General features: G+C 42.2%; 1 protein-coding gene across 1 annotated transcript in view; it reads right to left on the reverse strand.

Annotated features, from left to right (window-relative positions):
- Positions 1-18,337, reverse strand: part of LOC141126758 (ecto-ADP-ribosyltransferase 5-like) — an 88,879-nt gene that overhangs the window by 38,155 nt on the left and 32,387 nt on the right. Inside the window, exons 3-5 of the mRNA XM_073612735.1 lie at positions 16,277-16,961; positions 8,001-8,033; positions 3,146-3,178 (exon numbers count right to left, since the gene is read on the reverse strand). Of these exons, the coding sequence (XP_073468836.1) occupies positions 3,146-3,178; positions 8,001-8,033; positions 16,277-16,961 (751 nt within the window). The remainder of the gene's footprint in view (positions 1-3,145; positions 3,179-8,000; positions 8,034-16,276; positions 16,962-18,337) is intronic.

Raw genomic sequence — 18,337 nt, forward strand, 5'->3', positions numbered from 1 at the left:
TAGAGAAGCAAAAGACAATTCCCTCAGAGCGATTTCCCTAATTCAGTATGTTCGGAGAAGCGCCCAGCCCACCCTACTCCTTTCCACTGATGCTGAAAAAGCGTTTGATAGGGTGGACTGGGACTATCTTAGAATGACATTGAGACATTTTGGACTGGGTCCTAAGATGTTCTACCGTATCTTATCCCTCTACTCTAACCCCACAGCACAAATCAGAATCAACGGGACGCTGAGTGACTCTTTTGCTCTACATAATGGTACAAGGCAGGGATGCCCCCTGTCCCCCCTCCTTTTTGCTATTACCTTGGAACCTTTTCTAGCGACAATTAGGAACAATGATGATATTCAAGGTATTCGAGTTGGTAAAAGTTCCCATAAATACGCAGCATATGCTGACGACATATTATTTTTTATTCAACAACCCCGTATCTCCATACCTAACCTAATGTCAGCATTTTCCGTTTTTCAGTCAATCTCTAATTTCAAAATAAACCTATCAAAATCGGAAATTTTAAACATTAACCTCTCCCAATCCGAGGTGTCTTCCCTGAAACCTCTCTTCCCCTTTAGATGGGAACCAAAACATATGAAATATCTAGGTATTTACCTCACTCCCAACCTTCACTCCCTTTTCCAACACAACTACATTCCATTGCTTAACAGGATTAGGGAAGATCTACGAAAATGGTCCAATCTGTCTCATACCTGGCTAGGAAAAGTAAATATTATTAAAATTAATATATTGCCCCGTATACTCTTTCTTTTCCAAATGCTCCCACTAGGGGTTCCAGTGGGGTTCTTCACCATTTTGCAAACCATGATCTCCCGTTTTATTTGGAGGAACGGTCACCCCAGGATATCTAGAGAGATACTATTTCGCTCCAAGATGTCTGGGGGACTGGCACTACCTAATTTTAAGGCGTATTATCAGGCGGCTGTCCTTTCTAGGATAGCCGACTGGAAGTATGCTCTTGATTCAAAATTATGGGTTCAACTTGAATGTCTTTTGAGCGGCGCTGACCTCTCGGTAGTCCCTTGGATACCCCGCTCCTACAGGAATCTTGACCGTTCCACCTCAACACTCACTATATCCTCATTGGCTATATGGGACGCCCTACATAAAAAACTCTCATGGGGTTATAACTCTCCTTTAACACCTCTTCTAAATCACAAATATTTTCTACCAGGTTTACTAGACCCCGGTTTCCAAGCGTGGAGACCCAGAGAACCCCTCTTACTACATCACGTCCTCCGTGGCAATACACTTAAACCATTACATTTGATTATTGACCCCAAACCTGCCTCATTTCTAGACAAATGGAGATACTATCAACTACAATGTTTCTTAAGCTCTCTCCCTCACCCGCTTAGAGGTTTGCAAGATCTAAATCGAATAGAAGATATATTCTACCCAAAAGACCCTCCCTTACGTAGTATCTCTCTATTTTATAGAGCTATTATTGCCCTTCAAAATCCTGAGTTTCCACCCTTTTTAGCAAAATGGGAAGCTGATCTGGGTTCTCCCATCTCGGACAATCTAAGGGATAGGATATTACAATTGGCCCACACTTCCTCCCTAGCTTCTAAGATGGCAGAGGTCAATTATAAACTACTCACTAGGTGGCATTATACCCCCGTTAGACTTCACCAAATGTTCCCCGCCAGTTCCCCATTGTGCTGGAGGAACTGTGGGAACGAAGCCACTCATGCACATATTTGGTGGTTTTGCCCACTCATTCGCCCCTATTGGAAGGCCATCTGCAACTTGATTTCACAGATTTCGGAGGTCAATTTGCCCATGGACCCGTGGACTGTCCTTTTTCATGCCTCTGCAACCTCCATAGGCCCATATAAGCGTTCACTCATTCCTCATCTTTTGAACACAGCCAAAGCTTTAATACCCGCCTTCTGGGGCCAAGTGGCAATTCCGCCTATTAGGACCTGGTTGCAGAGGGTTGATGAAGTTCAACTCATGGAGAGTATTACCCATAACAGCAAAGGGACTTCAGAAAAACACTCAGCCACTTGGGCTCCTTGGGTAAATTTTCAGTCCACATCTCATAAATTCACTACTTATATATCGTCTTAAAAAAAAAAAAAAAAAATGTTTTGTTCACTCAACATTTCGCACATGTATGCCAGCACTCCCCCCCCCACCCTCTTCCCTCCCATTTTACCCTCTATCCTATTTACTATCCCCCCTTTTCCTCTTTTCATTTTCTCTCCTATTATCAAGTTTTCTGCATCTTATGCTTTCTGTTCGTTACATTACATCTCTCTTACCTAACTGCAGCAAGGTTTTTCATCTTGTTTTTATATTTTGATTTCTATGTTTATAAAGACAGAAGTCTTCTTTTCTACCCAATTGATACATTGACTCTCATCCTCCTTTCTGAATATACAGAATTGTTTAATGTATCTCAGGCTTCTTGATATTTATTGTACATTTCCGAGCATTGAAACTGACTTTGCTTCTCTTAATGTTTGAACCCAGTTTGTGACATAAATGTTTCTTTTTGTAATTACTTTCTTTCATAAAAACTCAATAAAAAATTATTAAACAAAAAAATAAAGAACAAAAAAGTAAAAAAAAAAAATAGGAAACGTATTTCCCAGAAATTTTTGCTTTTTGCAACTTCTGTTCCATTCTTTCCCCTTATAGCTTGTTTACACCTCTCTGCTTGCTGTAACAATGACCATGATAATAATACATTCATCTCTAGTACGTTCCCATATTGTATATAAATGTGTGGGGAAAGAAAAGTGCAATATGCAGAGTTTTTGGAAGTATAGCTCAGCAAGTCTTATTTAAGCTGGTTGGTATCCTCGAGGTCCACTCAAAACAGTGGGGTTAATTTATTAAAACTGGAAAGTGCAAAATCTCGTGCAGCTCTGCATAGAAACCAATCAGCTTCCAGTTTGTTTTTGTTTTGTTTTTTTTGTTTTTTTTGTCAAAGCTTAATTGAACAAACTGAAGTTTTAGTAAATCAACCCCACAGTGTCATAATGTGAATGTGCACTTAATGCCTAGGCATCTGGTCACATGATCCCTTCTGAAGGGAAGGATTGGCCAGCCTGGACTCTGATCTGCCTCATAAACACATAACCCTATATATCTCAATGAATACATTTTCAGTTCTCTTACCAGAATTGCACATGGGGCTGTCTATCTTCTCACCTGTATAAATATGAAATAAACTAATTAAACAGAATAATAATAAAAAAAACACCATAACCAAACCCACACACTCTAGTTTCCAAACCCTCCAAAATGTAAAACTGGGTTAACTTAGAACCCTGCCCCCCAATGTACTGAAATCCCACCCTCAGACAAAAAGAAAAAAATCCCCCTTGTATGTTTGCAGATTCCTGACCATTTTGTACAAGTGTACCTGCCGACCCAAACTCCTCCCTGATATATGCAAAAACATCTCCATGCTGTTAAATTACAAAGATAAATACAGCATAATACAACCATGCCATAGTTTGATGAAATTGTCAGTGGCGTCACTAGGCTTGGTGTCGCCTGGTGCTGCCCCCCCCCCAATATTTTTTCCCCCATATAACAGTGCGTATAATGTCAACAGTAGTGCTGTTAACAACTACCAAGCAACTAGCATATTTGAATGACAATATCATATACAAATAACAGAACTTAAAGTTTACACTTGCTTATTTCCCATCCCCATCCTGCATTGCTGGTCAAGGCATTGTCATCTTAACCCACCAACCTCCCCATCTGCATTTGTAGTCATACAGTGAAAGTTAACCCACCTCCCGCCAGCCTTGGTGGTCATGGGGGAGGGGGGGTTAAATTTATGTAATTAAAGGTGCAGTGCAGCACTGGAGCCAGCGCTAGAGGAAGCAGAGCCAATGCTTACTGTATAGTGGCGCCTTCTCTCACATGGGCAGGGCAAAGGAGGGGAAGTCAGGGGTGGAGCCAATGGTTGCAGCAAAATTATTGCTGCATTCTCGGTATGTTCTGGGCACAAGGGATGTTGGTAAACATCACTACTGCTGTCCCCACGGCTCAGATCCAAGGACATAGCTGCGGAACAGCTGGCAAAGTGGAAGGTATGCTCTCTCACTGCAGTGTGTATCAGTGCATGGAGGAGACAGACTGCGGCACTGTGGATGGTCGCACTGGAGGTGTTTGAACCTTCCAGACCGCCCATTATCTACACCCCTGTACGTGATGGTGTCACCCCTCTGGCGGCTGTCACCCGGGTGCGCACCCCCATAGCCATGCCACTGAAATCTGTTCAATATTCTATGCAGTCTTTCTCGACCCTAGGGTTCCGCCAGAGGTTGCTGTAATGCTGTAATGCTTGTAAAATAAACCACTCTATTACAGTACTATATAATGTACAACAGGACGAGATCAGCACTGACAGCTGAGACAGAGATTGGACGTTTTCACTGGACTCCACTCTGCCTTTGTAAAGATACTTCAATGTGAGTTTTTAATACACTTTGTTTATTAATCCAATACAGTCTTAATTAAGTGGCGCCTATTTCCTGTTTTCTTTCCACATGTTTTGGAGTGTTCTTCAACTCCCCCTGCAAGGCTGCCCTGGTTACACAGACTGCTATCTCACACAGAGCTATACAGCTGAAAGGACTCTTGTATGGACTTAAGTTACATTTCATATACTACAGTATGTACCACTATTCCTTGTATTTTTATTGTTCTGGGGCCAAAACCAGCTGCCTCAAACTTGCCAACTATCCTGGTTTAAATTCCCTTGACCCTTTAAGTTTTAGTCCCATGCTCTGTCCCGATTTCTCAGTGTGAAGTGCAGCTACTATTGCTGCCCAGCTTTGCCCTATTGTTGGGTACAGATGACTCACCTGCAGACCCTGTGTTTACATATAAATAACCGAAACAGATATGTAAATAGTGACAGCATTCATATGTAAATGACCACAGACCAGTGACATTCATATGTAAATAGAGGCAGCATTCATATGTATATCACACCGCCCTGAGGTCATATCCACCATCACTTCTGCTGAATGCTGCCCACTGGGGGAGATAAAGGGGCATGCCTGAAAGTCCTGCCTGCAACTGTGGTCATTCAGCTTAACATCAGCCTGTTCTGCAAAGGTAAGCAAATTGGTGGGGGGGGGCTGGGGGTAGTGTGGTGTGTGCAGAGGTAGGCAGAGAAGGAATTACAGTTTGGGTGCACAGGTAAGCAAGGAAGGGATGTATAGAGGTAAGGAAGTGCAAAGATGAGCAGAGGAGGCAGGTAGAGTTAAAGGGGTGGAAGGTTGGAGTGGAGAGGATGGGGGAGGTTTGGGGTGCAGAGGTTAGCAGGGGTTTTAAGATGCAAAGGTGTGCTGACAGAGTGGATAAAGATATAGGTTGCGTGTAGGGGAGCCCGATTATTTCAATGGGCTGCTCTATGCGCTAGAAATCCAGAAGAAAGTCCCTAACGCATTTTCAAAATCATACGGTTGCACAGCACATGTCAGCAGATGCGTGAGGGTGTCATCAACAATTAATGGCACTGATGGGTATCTGCTAAAAGGCAGCACATTTCTGTGGTGTCAGGAAAGTGATTTTTACATGCATTCCCGACACACACAAATGTGAACGCAGGCTAAATGTCTCAGTTACATTGGTGGTCAGTGTAAATCTTTTCATTACATTGGTGCTTGATGTAGAATCCTTTCATTCACACTAGTGGCCAGTGTGCAGGTCCCCTTACATTAGTGGTCAGTGTAAATCTCTCCTTATATTGGTGGTTACTGTGAATGCTATTACATTAGTGGTCAGTGTAAATCCCCTTTTACATTAGTGGTCATTGTAAATCTTCTCATTACATTGGGGCTTGGGGTACAATCCTTTTATTCACACTAGTGGCCAGTGTGAAGGTCCCTCTTACATTAGTGGTCAGTGTAAATTCCACCTTACATTGGTGGTTACTGTGAATTCTCCTATTACATTAGTGGTCAGTGAAAACCCCTATTACATTGGTGTTGAAACTTCTCTTTACATTGATAGTCGGTAAAAAAAAAAAAAAAAATCAGCATTGCTATTGATCACACACACACACACACACCCACCCTCCCCCAGCACTGTCACTGATCCCAGGAGTTCTAGGATCCCTAGGAGTTTTCTGTCTATTGATGGGTCCCCTTCACCACCCCAGTCCATGGTGTACAGGCAGGTGGAGAGCGAAATCGCATAGGGGGGTGGGGGCCCAAGAAATTTCTGGCCAGGGTCCAATCAATATTAACCACTTGCCGACTGGCTCACGCTGATATACCTCGGCAGAAGGGCATGTACAGGCAGATTAACGTACCTGTACATTGCCCTCTAAGAAGCAGTTTGCGGGCGCGCCCGCACGCCTGCCACGACCTCTGTGACTGTGATTGCGGGTCCCGTGGACACAATGTCCGCTTGGATACCCGCGATTGTCTCACTTGGAGGAAGAACGGGGAAATGCTAAAGTAAACAAGCATCTCCCTGTTCTGCCTAGTGACAGGACACTGATCACCGCTCCCTGTGATCGGGCGCGGTGATCAGTGTCATGTCACACAAAGCCCCTCCCCCCACAGTTAGAATCACTCCCTAGGACACACTTAACCCCTACAGAGCCACCTAGTGGTTAACCCCTTCACTGCCAGTCACATTTACACAGTAATCAATGCATTTTTAATTGCACTGATCGCTGTATAAATGTGAATGGTCCCAAAATCGCTCCAAAATTGTCCGAACTGTCCGCCATAATGTCGCAGTCATGATAAAAAAAATTGCTGATCGCCGCCATTACTAGTAAAAAAAAAAATTTAATAAAAATGACATAAAACTATCCCCTATTTTGTAGACGCTATAACTTTTGCGCAAACCAATCAATAAATGCTTATTGTGGGTTTTTTTACCAAAAATATGTAGAAGAATACGTTATCGGCCTAAACTGAGGAAAAAAAAAATGTTTTTTTATATATTTTTGGGGGATTTTTATTATAGCAAAAAGTAAAAAATAATGTGTTTTTTTTCAAAAGTGTCGCTATTTTTTTGTTTATAGCGCAAAAAATAAAAACTGCAGAGGTGATCAAATACCACCAAAAGAAAGCTCTATTTGTGGGGGAAAAAAAGACATCAATTTTGTTTGGGAGCCACGTCGCACGACCGCGCAATTGTCAGTTAATGGGCATCCAAATGGTCTGGGGCTTAAGTGGTTAAAAACAGCCCTGTCTGCCCTGTTAGAGGAGGGGCCCTCCTGGGAACCCTCCTCTAAAGAACCCTCTCTGCTAGTATGGGGTTCAGGGCCTCTAGCTTTAAGGGTTGCTTGGAAAGCTTTAAAGGTTGACAAAATCTCCGTCTGTATGGAGAGAAAGTCTTTCATAACCTGAGATGTTTCTTTCCCCGCTAGCTTGTGGATACATTTGAAACAAAAAGGGTTTTGAGTGATCCTGTGGCAATTTCTCATTACAATATCTGCATCTCTTAGAGCGGGAAGGAGCTTTAGGATGGCTGGCGACCACCTGGACAGTAACGTCCTCCCCTATAAGAGACAAATATGCAAGTTAGCAAAGCAATGCCCCTAACTGTATCCCGCAGGTGTAAGAGTCGGGGTCCCCCTCCAGCATCATTACCCCTACCAGCAAGGCCGACTCACCCCCTGTGGTCTCCTGGAATGCTGCGGCCACTGCGGGCCTGTCCGCTCTTTCCATCTTGTCACCTCGTGAGCCTCGTGACTGGAAGTGACCCAGGGAGACCCGGCAATGTCATTTACGGTGCTAGGGAGGAAGCCGTGTCATTCCTTTTCCTGTCACCGGCAAGATGGCGCCAAGTCCTCTCAACTTAGCCGATTGGCGCCATCTCTCACTGCTAGCTGCCACAGTGTCATACTGTGAATGTGCCCTTAATGCCTAGGCATCTGGTCACATGATCCCTTCTGAAGGGAAGGATTGGCCAGCCTGGACACTGATCTGCCCCCTAAGCACATAACCCTATATATCTCAATGAATACATTTTTCAGTTCTCTTACCAGAATTGCACACGGGGCAGTCTCTCTTCTCAGCTGTATAAATATGAAAAAGGAAACTAATTAAACAGAAATAATTAATAAAACACCATAACCAAATCCACTCACTGTAGTTTTCAAACCCTCTAAAATGTAAACCTGGGTTAACTTAGAACCCTGCCCCCCATGTACTGAAATCCCACCCTCAGACAAAAAAAATCACCCGTGTATGTTTGCAGATTCCTGGCCATTTTGTACAAGTGTAAGTCCTGCTGACCCAAACTCCTCCCCGATATATGTAAAAACATCTCCATGCTGTTAAATTACAAAGATAAATACAGCATAATACAACCATGCCATAGTTTGGTGAAATTGTTAGTGGCGTCACTAGGCTTGTTGTCGCCTGGTGCTGTCCACCCCACCAATATTTTTCCCCCATATAACAGTACATATAATGTCAATAGAAGTGCCATTAACAACTACCAAGCAACTAGCATATTTGAATAACAATATCATATACAAATAACAGAACTCAAAGTTTAAACTTGCTTATTTCCCATCCCCATCCTGCATTGCTGGTCAAGGCATTGGCATCTTAACCCACCAACCTCCCCATCTGCATTTGTGGTCATACAGTGAAAGTTAACCCACCTCCTGCCAGCCTTGGTGGTCATGGGGGAGGGGGGTTCAATTTAAATACCATTCAATCCTAGCCTCCTCCACTGCCCAATTGTTGATCACATACCTGATCAGAGGTTCCCGTACTGCTCTCTCTCCCTCCAGACTGCAACTTTGCTTGTACTGTGGGCAGAGATGTCTTCTCCCACAGTACATTGTTCCTTTCATTGCTGTGCGCTGGAATGCAGAAATTGTTCCAGTGCCCGGTATCTTGCTGCATGCTTGGCATGTTCTGGGCACAAGGGATGTTGGTATACATCACTGCTGCTGGCTCAGATCCAAGGACATAGCTGCGGGACAGCTGACAAAGTGGAAGGTATTCTCTCTCGTGGCAGTGCGTATCAGTGCATGGAGGAGACAGACTGTGGCACTGTGGATGGTCGCACTGGAGGGGTTTGAACCCTCCTGACCACCCATTATCTACGCCCCTGTACGCGATGGTGTCAGCTCTCTGGCGGGTGTCACCCGGGTGCGCACCCCCATAGCCACGCCACTGAAATTTGTTCAATAATCCAATACGGTCTTTCTCAACCCTAGGGTTCCGCCAGGGGTTGCTAGGGGATCCTTGAGCATGAAACAACTTCTGGCCCCTTTATATATAAGGGGGATTCTTTCCAATGCCTGCAAACTGTAAGAAGCAGTATTCCCACTGACCATCACACTAACATACTGTGAGCTATATTGGTTATTAACAAGGGTTCCATTAAACCAAAATGTTATTTCAAGAGTTACTTTATGTTAAAAAGGTTGAGAAAGGCTGTTCTAATGGAAACACATTTAAAGCTAAACACAACAGGAGTGACAGGAAATCTCCCAAAAATTATGTGAAATACAGATTTTTACAGGTATCCCCACTGGAAGATGTTCACTATTCTCCTTCCCTGGTGATATAGGCCAGGGCGAGGGGCTGACACAAAGGTGGCTGCCTTGGGCACTTCAACAGGAGAGGGGTACAAAAAAGGCAGGACCTTCAACCTATGGTGTTGAGGATGTTCTCAGTCCATGGGGGAGTGTATTTTGGCATTTTTGCGTTGGGTGCTAAAGGGCCTTGTCCTAGCATTGCTTGTGAAAACTGTAAAGTGTTGGATTTCCCATCACTTTCTGTCTTGGTGACAAAAACAGTCACTAAAACAGATAAGCTGAATCTTTCTTTGCCCTACTCCTCCCAAAAAAACCTTGGGAGGAGTAGGGCAAAAGGTAGATCCGAACAAAATTTAGTTTGGCAGTATGGAGTAAAATCTGTGATGTAGAGTGCAATGACCTTGCTTTGGCAAACCTCATACAGTACATGAAAGGGCATCAAAAGGGTAACTTGAAGTTGAGTTTGGGGGGATGTAGGAGAAGAACACACTAATTGTGCACAAACCAGCTAAAGCATTTTTATGATTATAAAATATAAAATATCCAGCATAGGTAACTTTATTGTTCCTGAGAAACATAAAGCTCTATAAATAAAACAAAAGGGCACAGAGGCCTAGTGCATTGCCAACAACATTTTATTAAAGAATGAAAACCAGGCAAGTGCATACTCACAATATCTGCAGGCTAGAACAGCAGTGTAAAAAAAAAACAAGTGGCTAGGTTGTCCTAAGTTAGAGATGAAACTCCCACAACCCTGGCATCAATCAGATTTGCCAGCTGGCACATTTCAAGGGATAAGCCCTCTTCTTCAGAGCAAAGCTAGTCTGTGTATTTTCTCTCCTCTAAAATAAAAAACTCATCTATAGCCCCGTTCCATAAGAGGGGGGAAGGACCAATGCACAATAGTCACAGAGGCCAACCCCCATGCTTCAAAGCTGTACATGAAGTATAATTTAGTATACTGTATGCTTTTTGTTAAGATTCCCCAGTCTGAAGAGGGTAGCATTGACATAGCTTACCAGCCTTGGATAGAGACCCAACATTAGAATGGTCATCCTTCACAGTTGTTTGGGTTCTCAGCACAGTAGTAATGGGGTATATGGTGCAATAATTGTTGTGTGTACATAAAGATCTATGCAGAACAGCAAAAAGTTCATAGAGTCCAACTGGATTGTTCAGGGTAACTTTCCACTGATCTCAATGCACCAGATGCAGCACCTCTGAAGAGACTGAAGTATCTCTAGGCAAAGAGAAAAGAAGAACAGCAGTGCACAATCTGAGTGTAGTATGTTAACAGATTTATTGTGATGAAAAGCCAAATGGCAACTCACATTGTGACAGTTACAATCTGCTGCACTGCTGTTCTTCTTATTTGTTTGGGTTAAGGCCCCTTTCACACTTGTGTGACTTTTCCTGCAACTTTGGACATCAGAGTCGCATGACAAAGTCGTACCCCATGATTCCAATGATAACCATTCATATCTGTGTGACTTCAAGTCCCTTCAACTTCAAAGTAGTCCCTGTACTACTTTGGTCTGACTTTGATGTGAGTTGAGGTCCATGACCTCAAGTTTACACAGGCATTCCCTGAAATCGCTGCAAAAATCACAGCAAAATCACGGCTGCAAAATCAGGGCAAAATTGTGCAACTTTTTTAAGTCATGGCAGTGTGAAAGGGGCCTAGCCGCCCAGTGCTACAGTGTTAAGTTTGTTTACTTTGGTGTGTGAAAACACAAAGCTCTTCTTGGGACCTCGTTTTCTGACACATTTCACCCAAAGATTGAGCTTCATCGTAAAGATCTCTACTATGAAGCCCAGTTTATACCTCAATTTATTTTACCTCTGAATCATAGGCGTGCGCACAGGGTGTGCCAGGTGTGCCTGGGCACACCCTAATCACCCCATGTGCATTAGCATTATCCAGGGACAGCACAAGGTGGGTGGTTGGGGGTGCTAGTGGCCAGTGTAAATGCCCCCCATTATATTAAAGGCTAGGTTCAACAGTAGGAAGACGTTACACCCATATTTAGGGCGTAATGTAATATGCTCCCAATCAACTGTCTCCCAACACCAGAGCCTCCTTTCTGTGACAGCAGGTGGCGTTCATGTGTGTTTGAGATTTGGGGTGCACACCCTAATGCAGTAGGCTGTGCACACCTATGCTTTGAATCCAATCATCTTGCAGCATCCATTCCTTCCTACCATGTTTCCCTGAAAATAAGCCCGGATCTTATATTAATTTTGGCAACAAAAGACACAGTAGGGCTTATTTTCGGGGTAGGTCTTACCATGTAATGTGCTGTCTTCTCTCCCCCTCTCCCTTTCTGCCTGTCAGGAATTCCCAGTGTGAACCGAGTTAAAATGCTTGTAAAATCCTAAAATCCACTCTATTATAGTACTATATAATGTACAATGTGTGTGTTTCTGTAATATAACTGTGCCACATACCTTTGGTACAGCATCGCTCAGCGCTTCCATGACCCACTGGAGCTCTCTTTCCTGCTCCGAGCACTGCAGGGGGGGACAGATCACCTGTTGACAGCTAGGAGAAGAGCAGCGGGAGGTCAGCTGAGCACTAGGGATGGGCTGTCTGTTCAGGTCGAACATGAGTTTGACTTGAACATTGGCTGTTCACCTGTTCACCAAATAGCGAACAATTTGGGGTGTTCGCGGCAAATTCGAAAGCCGCGGAACACCCTTTAAAAGTCTATGGGAGAAATCAAAAGTGCTAATTTTAAAGGTTAATATGCAAGGTATTGTCATAAGAAGTGTTTGGGGACCCGGGTCCTGCCCCAGGGGACATGTATCAATGCAAAAAAAAGTTTTAAACATGGCCTTTTTTCGGGAGCAGTGATTTTAATGATGCTTAAAGTGAAACAATAAAAGTGTAATATTCCTTTACATTTCGTACCTGGGGGGTATCTATAGTATGCCTGTAAAGTAGCACATGTTTCCCGTGTTTAGAACAATCTGACAGCAAAATGACAGTTCTAAAGGAAAAAAAAGTAATTTAAAACTAGTACTAGCGCTAGTGCCGGCTATTAATGAATTGTCGGGTCTCTGCAATACACATAAAAGTCATTGAAAAAAACAGCCTGGAATTCCCCCACAGTGCATTACCAGGCCCTTTGGGTCTGGTATGAACATTAAGGGGAACCCCTAACCAAATTTTTTTTTAAAAAATGCGTGGGGTTCCCTCAATTTCCATACCAGGCCCTTTAGGTCTGGATATTAAGGGGAACCCCACGCCAAAATAAAAAAATGGTCCCCCTAAAAATCCATACCAGACCCTTAACCAAGCACACAACCTGACAGGCCACAGGAAAAGAGGGAAGGACGAGAGAGCGCCCCCCCCTCCTGAACTGTACCAGGCCACATGCCCTCAACATGGGGAGGATGTCCCCATGTTGATGGGGACAAGGGCCTCATCCCCACAACCCTTACCCGGCGGTTGTGGGGGTCTGCGGGCGGGGGGCTTATCGGAATCTGGAAGCCCCCTTTAACAAGGGGACCCACAGATCCCAGCCCCCCCTGTGTGAATTGGTAAAGGGGATCAAATGTACCCCTACTATTTCACAAAAAAAGTGTCAAATATGTTAAAAATGACAAGAGACAGTTTTTGACAATCCTTTATTAACCTCTTCTTTCCCCGCTTCTTCTGTTCTTCATTTGGTTTTCTTCCTCCATCTTGTTCTTCCCCCACTTCTTCCTTTGCTTCTTCCTCTGCATCCTCTGCTTCTTCCTTCGGCCTTCTCATCCGCATCTTCCTCCGGCTTCTTCTTCCCCGCTTTGTTCTTCGGATGATCCACATCCATGGGAGGTTCTTGCTGTGTGACGGTTCTGTTCTACTGACACTTCTTATATAACACCCGGTGACCCCGCCCTCCTCTGAAGTCACGGGGAAACCCATAGGGAAGCTTCACTGGGACTTCCCTATGGGTTTCCCCGTGGCGCAGAGGGGGCGGGGGTCACCGGGTTGCCCTGCCCTCAGTTATATAAGAAGTGTCAGAAGAACAGAAGCGTCACACAGCAGGAACCTCCCATGGAAGCGGATCGTCCAAAGAACGAAGCGGGGAAGAAGAAGCCGGAGGGAGATGTGAACTAGAAGGCCGAAGGAAGAAGCAGAGGATGCAGAGGAAGAAGCAGAGGAAGAAACAGGGGAAGAACAAGATGGAGGAAGAAAAACCGAATGAAGAACAGAAGAAGCAGGGAAAGAGAAGAGATTAATAAAGGAATTGTCAAAAACCGTCTCTTGTCATTTTTAACATTATTGACACTTCCAGATTCCAATAAGCCCCCCGCCCGCAGACCCCCACAACCAACGGGCAAGGGTTGTGGGGATTAGGTCCTTGTCCCCATCAACATGGGGACATCCTCCCCATGTTGAGGGCATGTGGCCTGGTATGGTTCAGGAGAGGGGGCGCTCTCTCATCCCCCCCTCTTTCCCTGCGGCCTGCGTGTTTGGATAAGGGTCTGGTATGGATTTTTAGGGGGACCCCCACGCCATTTAAAAAAAAAAAAAAAACCCACGCATTTTATTTTTTTACATTTTGGTTTGCAGTTTCCCTTAATATTCATACCAGACACAAAGGGTAGGGTAATGCACTGTGGGGGAATCCCAGGCCGTTTTTTTCAATGACTTTAATGTGTATTGCAGAGAACCGACAATTCATTAATAGCCGGCACTAGCGCTAGCGCTAGTACTAGTTTTAAATTACTTTTTTTTCCTTTAGAAATTTAATTTTGCTCTCGGACTGTTGTTAACACGGGAAACATGCGCCACTTTACAGGCATACTATGGACACCCCCCAGGTACGAAATTTAAAGGAATATTTCACTTTTATTGTTTCACTTTAAGCATTATTAAAACCACTGCTCCCGAAGAACCAGCCATTTTTAAAACTTTTTTTTTGCATTGATACATGTCCCCTGGGGCAGGACCCGGTCCCCAAACACTTTTTAAGACAATACCATGCATACTGTACAAGCCTTAAAAATTAGCACTTTTGATTTTTCATGTTCGAGTCCCATAGACTTTAATGGTGTTCGCATGTTCAAACAAATTTTTTGCCTGTTTGCATGTTCTGGATGCGAACCGAACCGGGGGGGTGTTCGGCCCATGCCTACTGAGCACCAAGTGATGCTGTACAAAAGGTATTTGGCACAATAATATTACAGAAACACACATTGTACATACTATAATATTGTAATAGAGTGGATTTTGCAAGCATTTTAAACTAGGGCTTATTTTCAGGATAGAGCTTATATTGCAGACCTCCTGGAAAATAACAGAGGGTCTTTTTTTCAGGGTAGGTCTTATTTTCTGGGAAACACGGTATCCAGATCCAGGGCCGCTGATAAGACAGTACAGCTGGCCCTGTTGTAACGGGCCTGGGAAACATCAGCAAGACAGGGGGACCCGGGCAACTTTATTGTTCATTCCTGCATACAATAATAAATTGATTTTAGTAGCCCACACTCCTGCTTCTACTTACTACCCAGGGCTCAAATAAAATTTCCCTGAGTCCCATAAGGTCAATACCGGGGTCCAGGAGGCTGGAAGACATGTGCGATTAGTTTCATACGAATCGGAAATTCATATGAATTTCTGGATATTCGTACATATGTGAGGATCCGAAATACGAATTTTTAAGCATACAAATTTTGTACGAAATACAAAATTTTGTTTACAAATTTATAAATTTATCATAACGGACTTTCGTTATTGTTACGAAAAGTTAACGAAACTAAAAGTTAAAAACCCAGGAAGTCAGCATAGCACAGGGATGGTGGGAGCCCCTCATAACGATAAATTTATCATAACGAACTATCATTACAAAAAGTTTACGAACCTAATGAAAATTCGTATTTCGTACGAATCGGAATTGAATTTCGGACATGAATTACAAATTAATTTTAATATGAAAAGGAACAAAACTAAACAAATTTATTGATGGCGCACATGTCTAGAGGCTGGAGCAGAGCAGGATCTTTTTTTTCATTTTCAGGCGTAGGTACATTAAGTGCGGCCGCATGTCCTGCTGCACGGTATAGTTCTGGCTGGCCGCCCACTGCTTATGCTATTCCCTCCCTGGCGGAGTGATTCTTTGTACCTCCGCTCCCTCAGCAGGTGCCATGGAGTGAGGGAGAGGCTTGTGTGAGGTGACCGAGAGGGCGCAGATCGGCAATCCCAGCGGCAGGTGGTGATGCACGGGTAAGCGACACACAGTGACAGGCAGCATACCTGAATGGAAGATACAGTCCCCAGACTCCCCATGGTGTGCTAATTGACATTATCATTTAAATGAACACAGGACAGCAGGTCCCCTATGGCTCTGTATCAGTGTCACATGCCCTGGCAGCCCATCCATAGGGGGCGCACGGGGGCCCCGTGATCTGTAGCAGCAGCCCTGTCCAGATCTATATATTTTACAGCCCCCAAAATATGTTGGTTTTGTATACTTGCATGTTTATGTAATAAATACACTTGGACTCCAAAATGAATAATCTGGCTGTGATACTTCTCCTACAAGCCAGCAAATAAAACTTGGAGGCGGTTCTAGCCTTTCCCCGCTCCATCCAAAACCAGAAAAAAATGTTATCTTTAGCTTCACCTTCAGAGCAAACAAGTATTGTCCTAGTTCACTCCACCACACCCATTTCTATTTGTATTCTGCCGCTCAGCAACCACAGATTTGGAACCATTTAGAAAAATAGAAGGCACATGAACAGACAGGCGTACAGTGAAATGTAGTCCTCACCTCCTAAGTAAGCACAGTTGAAATAGCTGCAGAGTTTTCCGGTGCTCTCCAACTTATACCTGTTTCCATTCTGGTTTACCATGTTAAATGTTTCTGCAACAGGAATGAGATATTCTTGTTCCTCATATTCTGATAAGTCAGCTATGTCCACACCATAGCAAGTTAATATGTTGAAAAAGGGGATCAACCCAAACTGTTTGGCAGTCGATATGCTTTTGGACGAAGATGTAAACCGATCAAAACGCATTTCTTTAGCTACATCTACAGCACCGATCCTTGTACCCCTGTAGACCTGAGTCTTGTTGGCACAGCCTGTTCTCAGCACCTGTAAGGCTCGGGTCAGGTAAAAGTGAAGAGCTTTAAAATGGAAATTTTTCATGTACAAATCTCTAGACTCTCCCATGATTGAGACATTTCCATTCAGCTGTCTGTATATGGGGTATGGCGTTTCCATTGTGTACAATACAACTGCTATTCCATAATTGTCATCAAACTCGCTTGGAAGGGATAAACCTTTCCTATTCCAAGCCTGACTTGCTTTATCCCACATTACAGCAAACTGGTTGTATTTCCGTTCCTCCTCAAGAATTCTCGGCATCACACTCTCCATCTCTTCTGCACAGCCGATGTACTGGTCATCAAATGTATTCGGCATCATGTTCAAAACTACCACTTGATGGCTCATCTGTGAAAAAAAAAGTTTGGAAAAACACTTATTAAGATTCAGCTGGTTTAGCCTGAGGGGTAGTCATAACTCAGAGACCCCTAGTAGTGGACAATTTAGATTATCTTCATAGTAGACATGTGCGGTTTGTTTTGTTATGAATTAAAATTTGGACAATATTTGGTTTTAGTACCAAATTTAAATGAATCCGAAAAAACTAAAAAAAAATCAGACGAAATTCGAATAGTGTTCAAATTTGAATAATTTTCAGATTCAAATAGTTTTCGAATTTCCAAAGAGAATAAAATAGAATGGAAAATAAAGGAATAGAATAGAAAACAAATAGAATAGAAAAGAATATAACAGAAAATAAAAGAATAGAATAGAAAAGTGTAAAACAGAACAAAATAAAATAGAAAGTAAAAGAACAGAATAGACTAGAATATAATACAATAGAAACAAATAGAATATAATAGAATAACATAGAAATGATATAACCATCTTCTGAAATTCAAATTCCAAATAGAATAAATTTGAATACATAAGAAAAAAAAAGAATAGAATAGACTATAATAGAATAGAAAAGAAAGAATATAACCATCTCCCAAAATTCAAATATAATAAAATTTAAATTTAAATAGAATAGAAAAGAATAGAATAGAAAATAACAGAATAGTATATAAAAAACGAATAGAATAAAATAGAAACAATATAACCATCTTCCGAAATTCAAATTTTGAATAGATTAAATTTGAATAGAAAAGAATAGAACAAACAAGTAGAAAAAAAATAAAATAAAAAAATAGAATAGAATAGAATGAATATAAACATTTCCCAAAATTGAAATAGAATAAAATTTGAATTTAAATAGAATAGAAAAGAACAGAACAGAATAGAAAATAACAAAATAGTATATATAATATATATACACATATAACAAATAGAATAAAATAGAAAGAATATAACCATCTTCCGGATTTCAAATTTCGAATAGATTAAAATTTGAATAGAAAGAATAGAATAAACAAATAGAAAAATAATAAAATTAAAAAAAATAAAATAGAATAGAATAGAAAGAATATAACCATTTCTCAAAATCCAAATTTAATCAATTTGTATTTGAATAGAAAAGAATAGATTGGAATAGGAAGATGGTTATACTGATACTCATTCTATTCTATTCTGTTGTTTTTTTTTTTTTTTTTTTTTCTTTACTAGTGTGTTATTTTCTATTCAAATTCTAATTGATTCTTGGAAAATGGATATATTATTTCTATTCTAATGTTTTTTTTATTCTAATCTTTTTTATTCTATTCAAATTTTAGAAGATGGTTATAATCTTTCTATTTAATTCTATTCTTTTTTTGTTTTCTATTCTCTTCCATTCTACTCTATTA

The sequence above is a fragment of the Aquarana catesbeiana genome, linkage group LG02, assembly GCF_042186555.1.
Source record: "Aquarana catesbeiana isolate 2022-GZ linkage group LG02, ASM4218655v1, whole genome shotgun sequence".
Taxonomy (NCBI): Eukaryota; Metazoa; Chordata; class Amphibia; order Anura; family Ranidae; genus Aquarana; species Aquarana catesbeiana.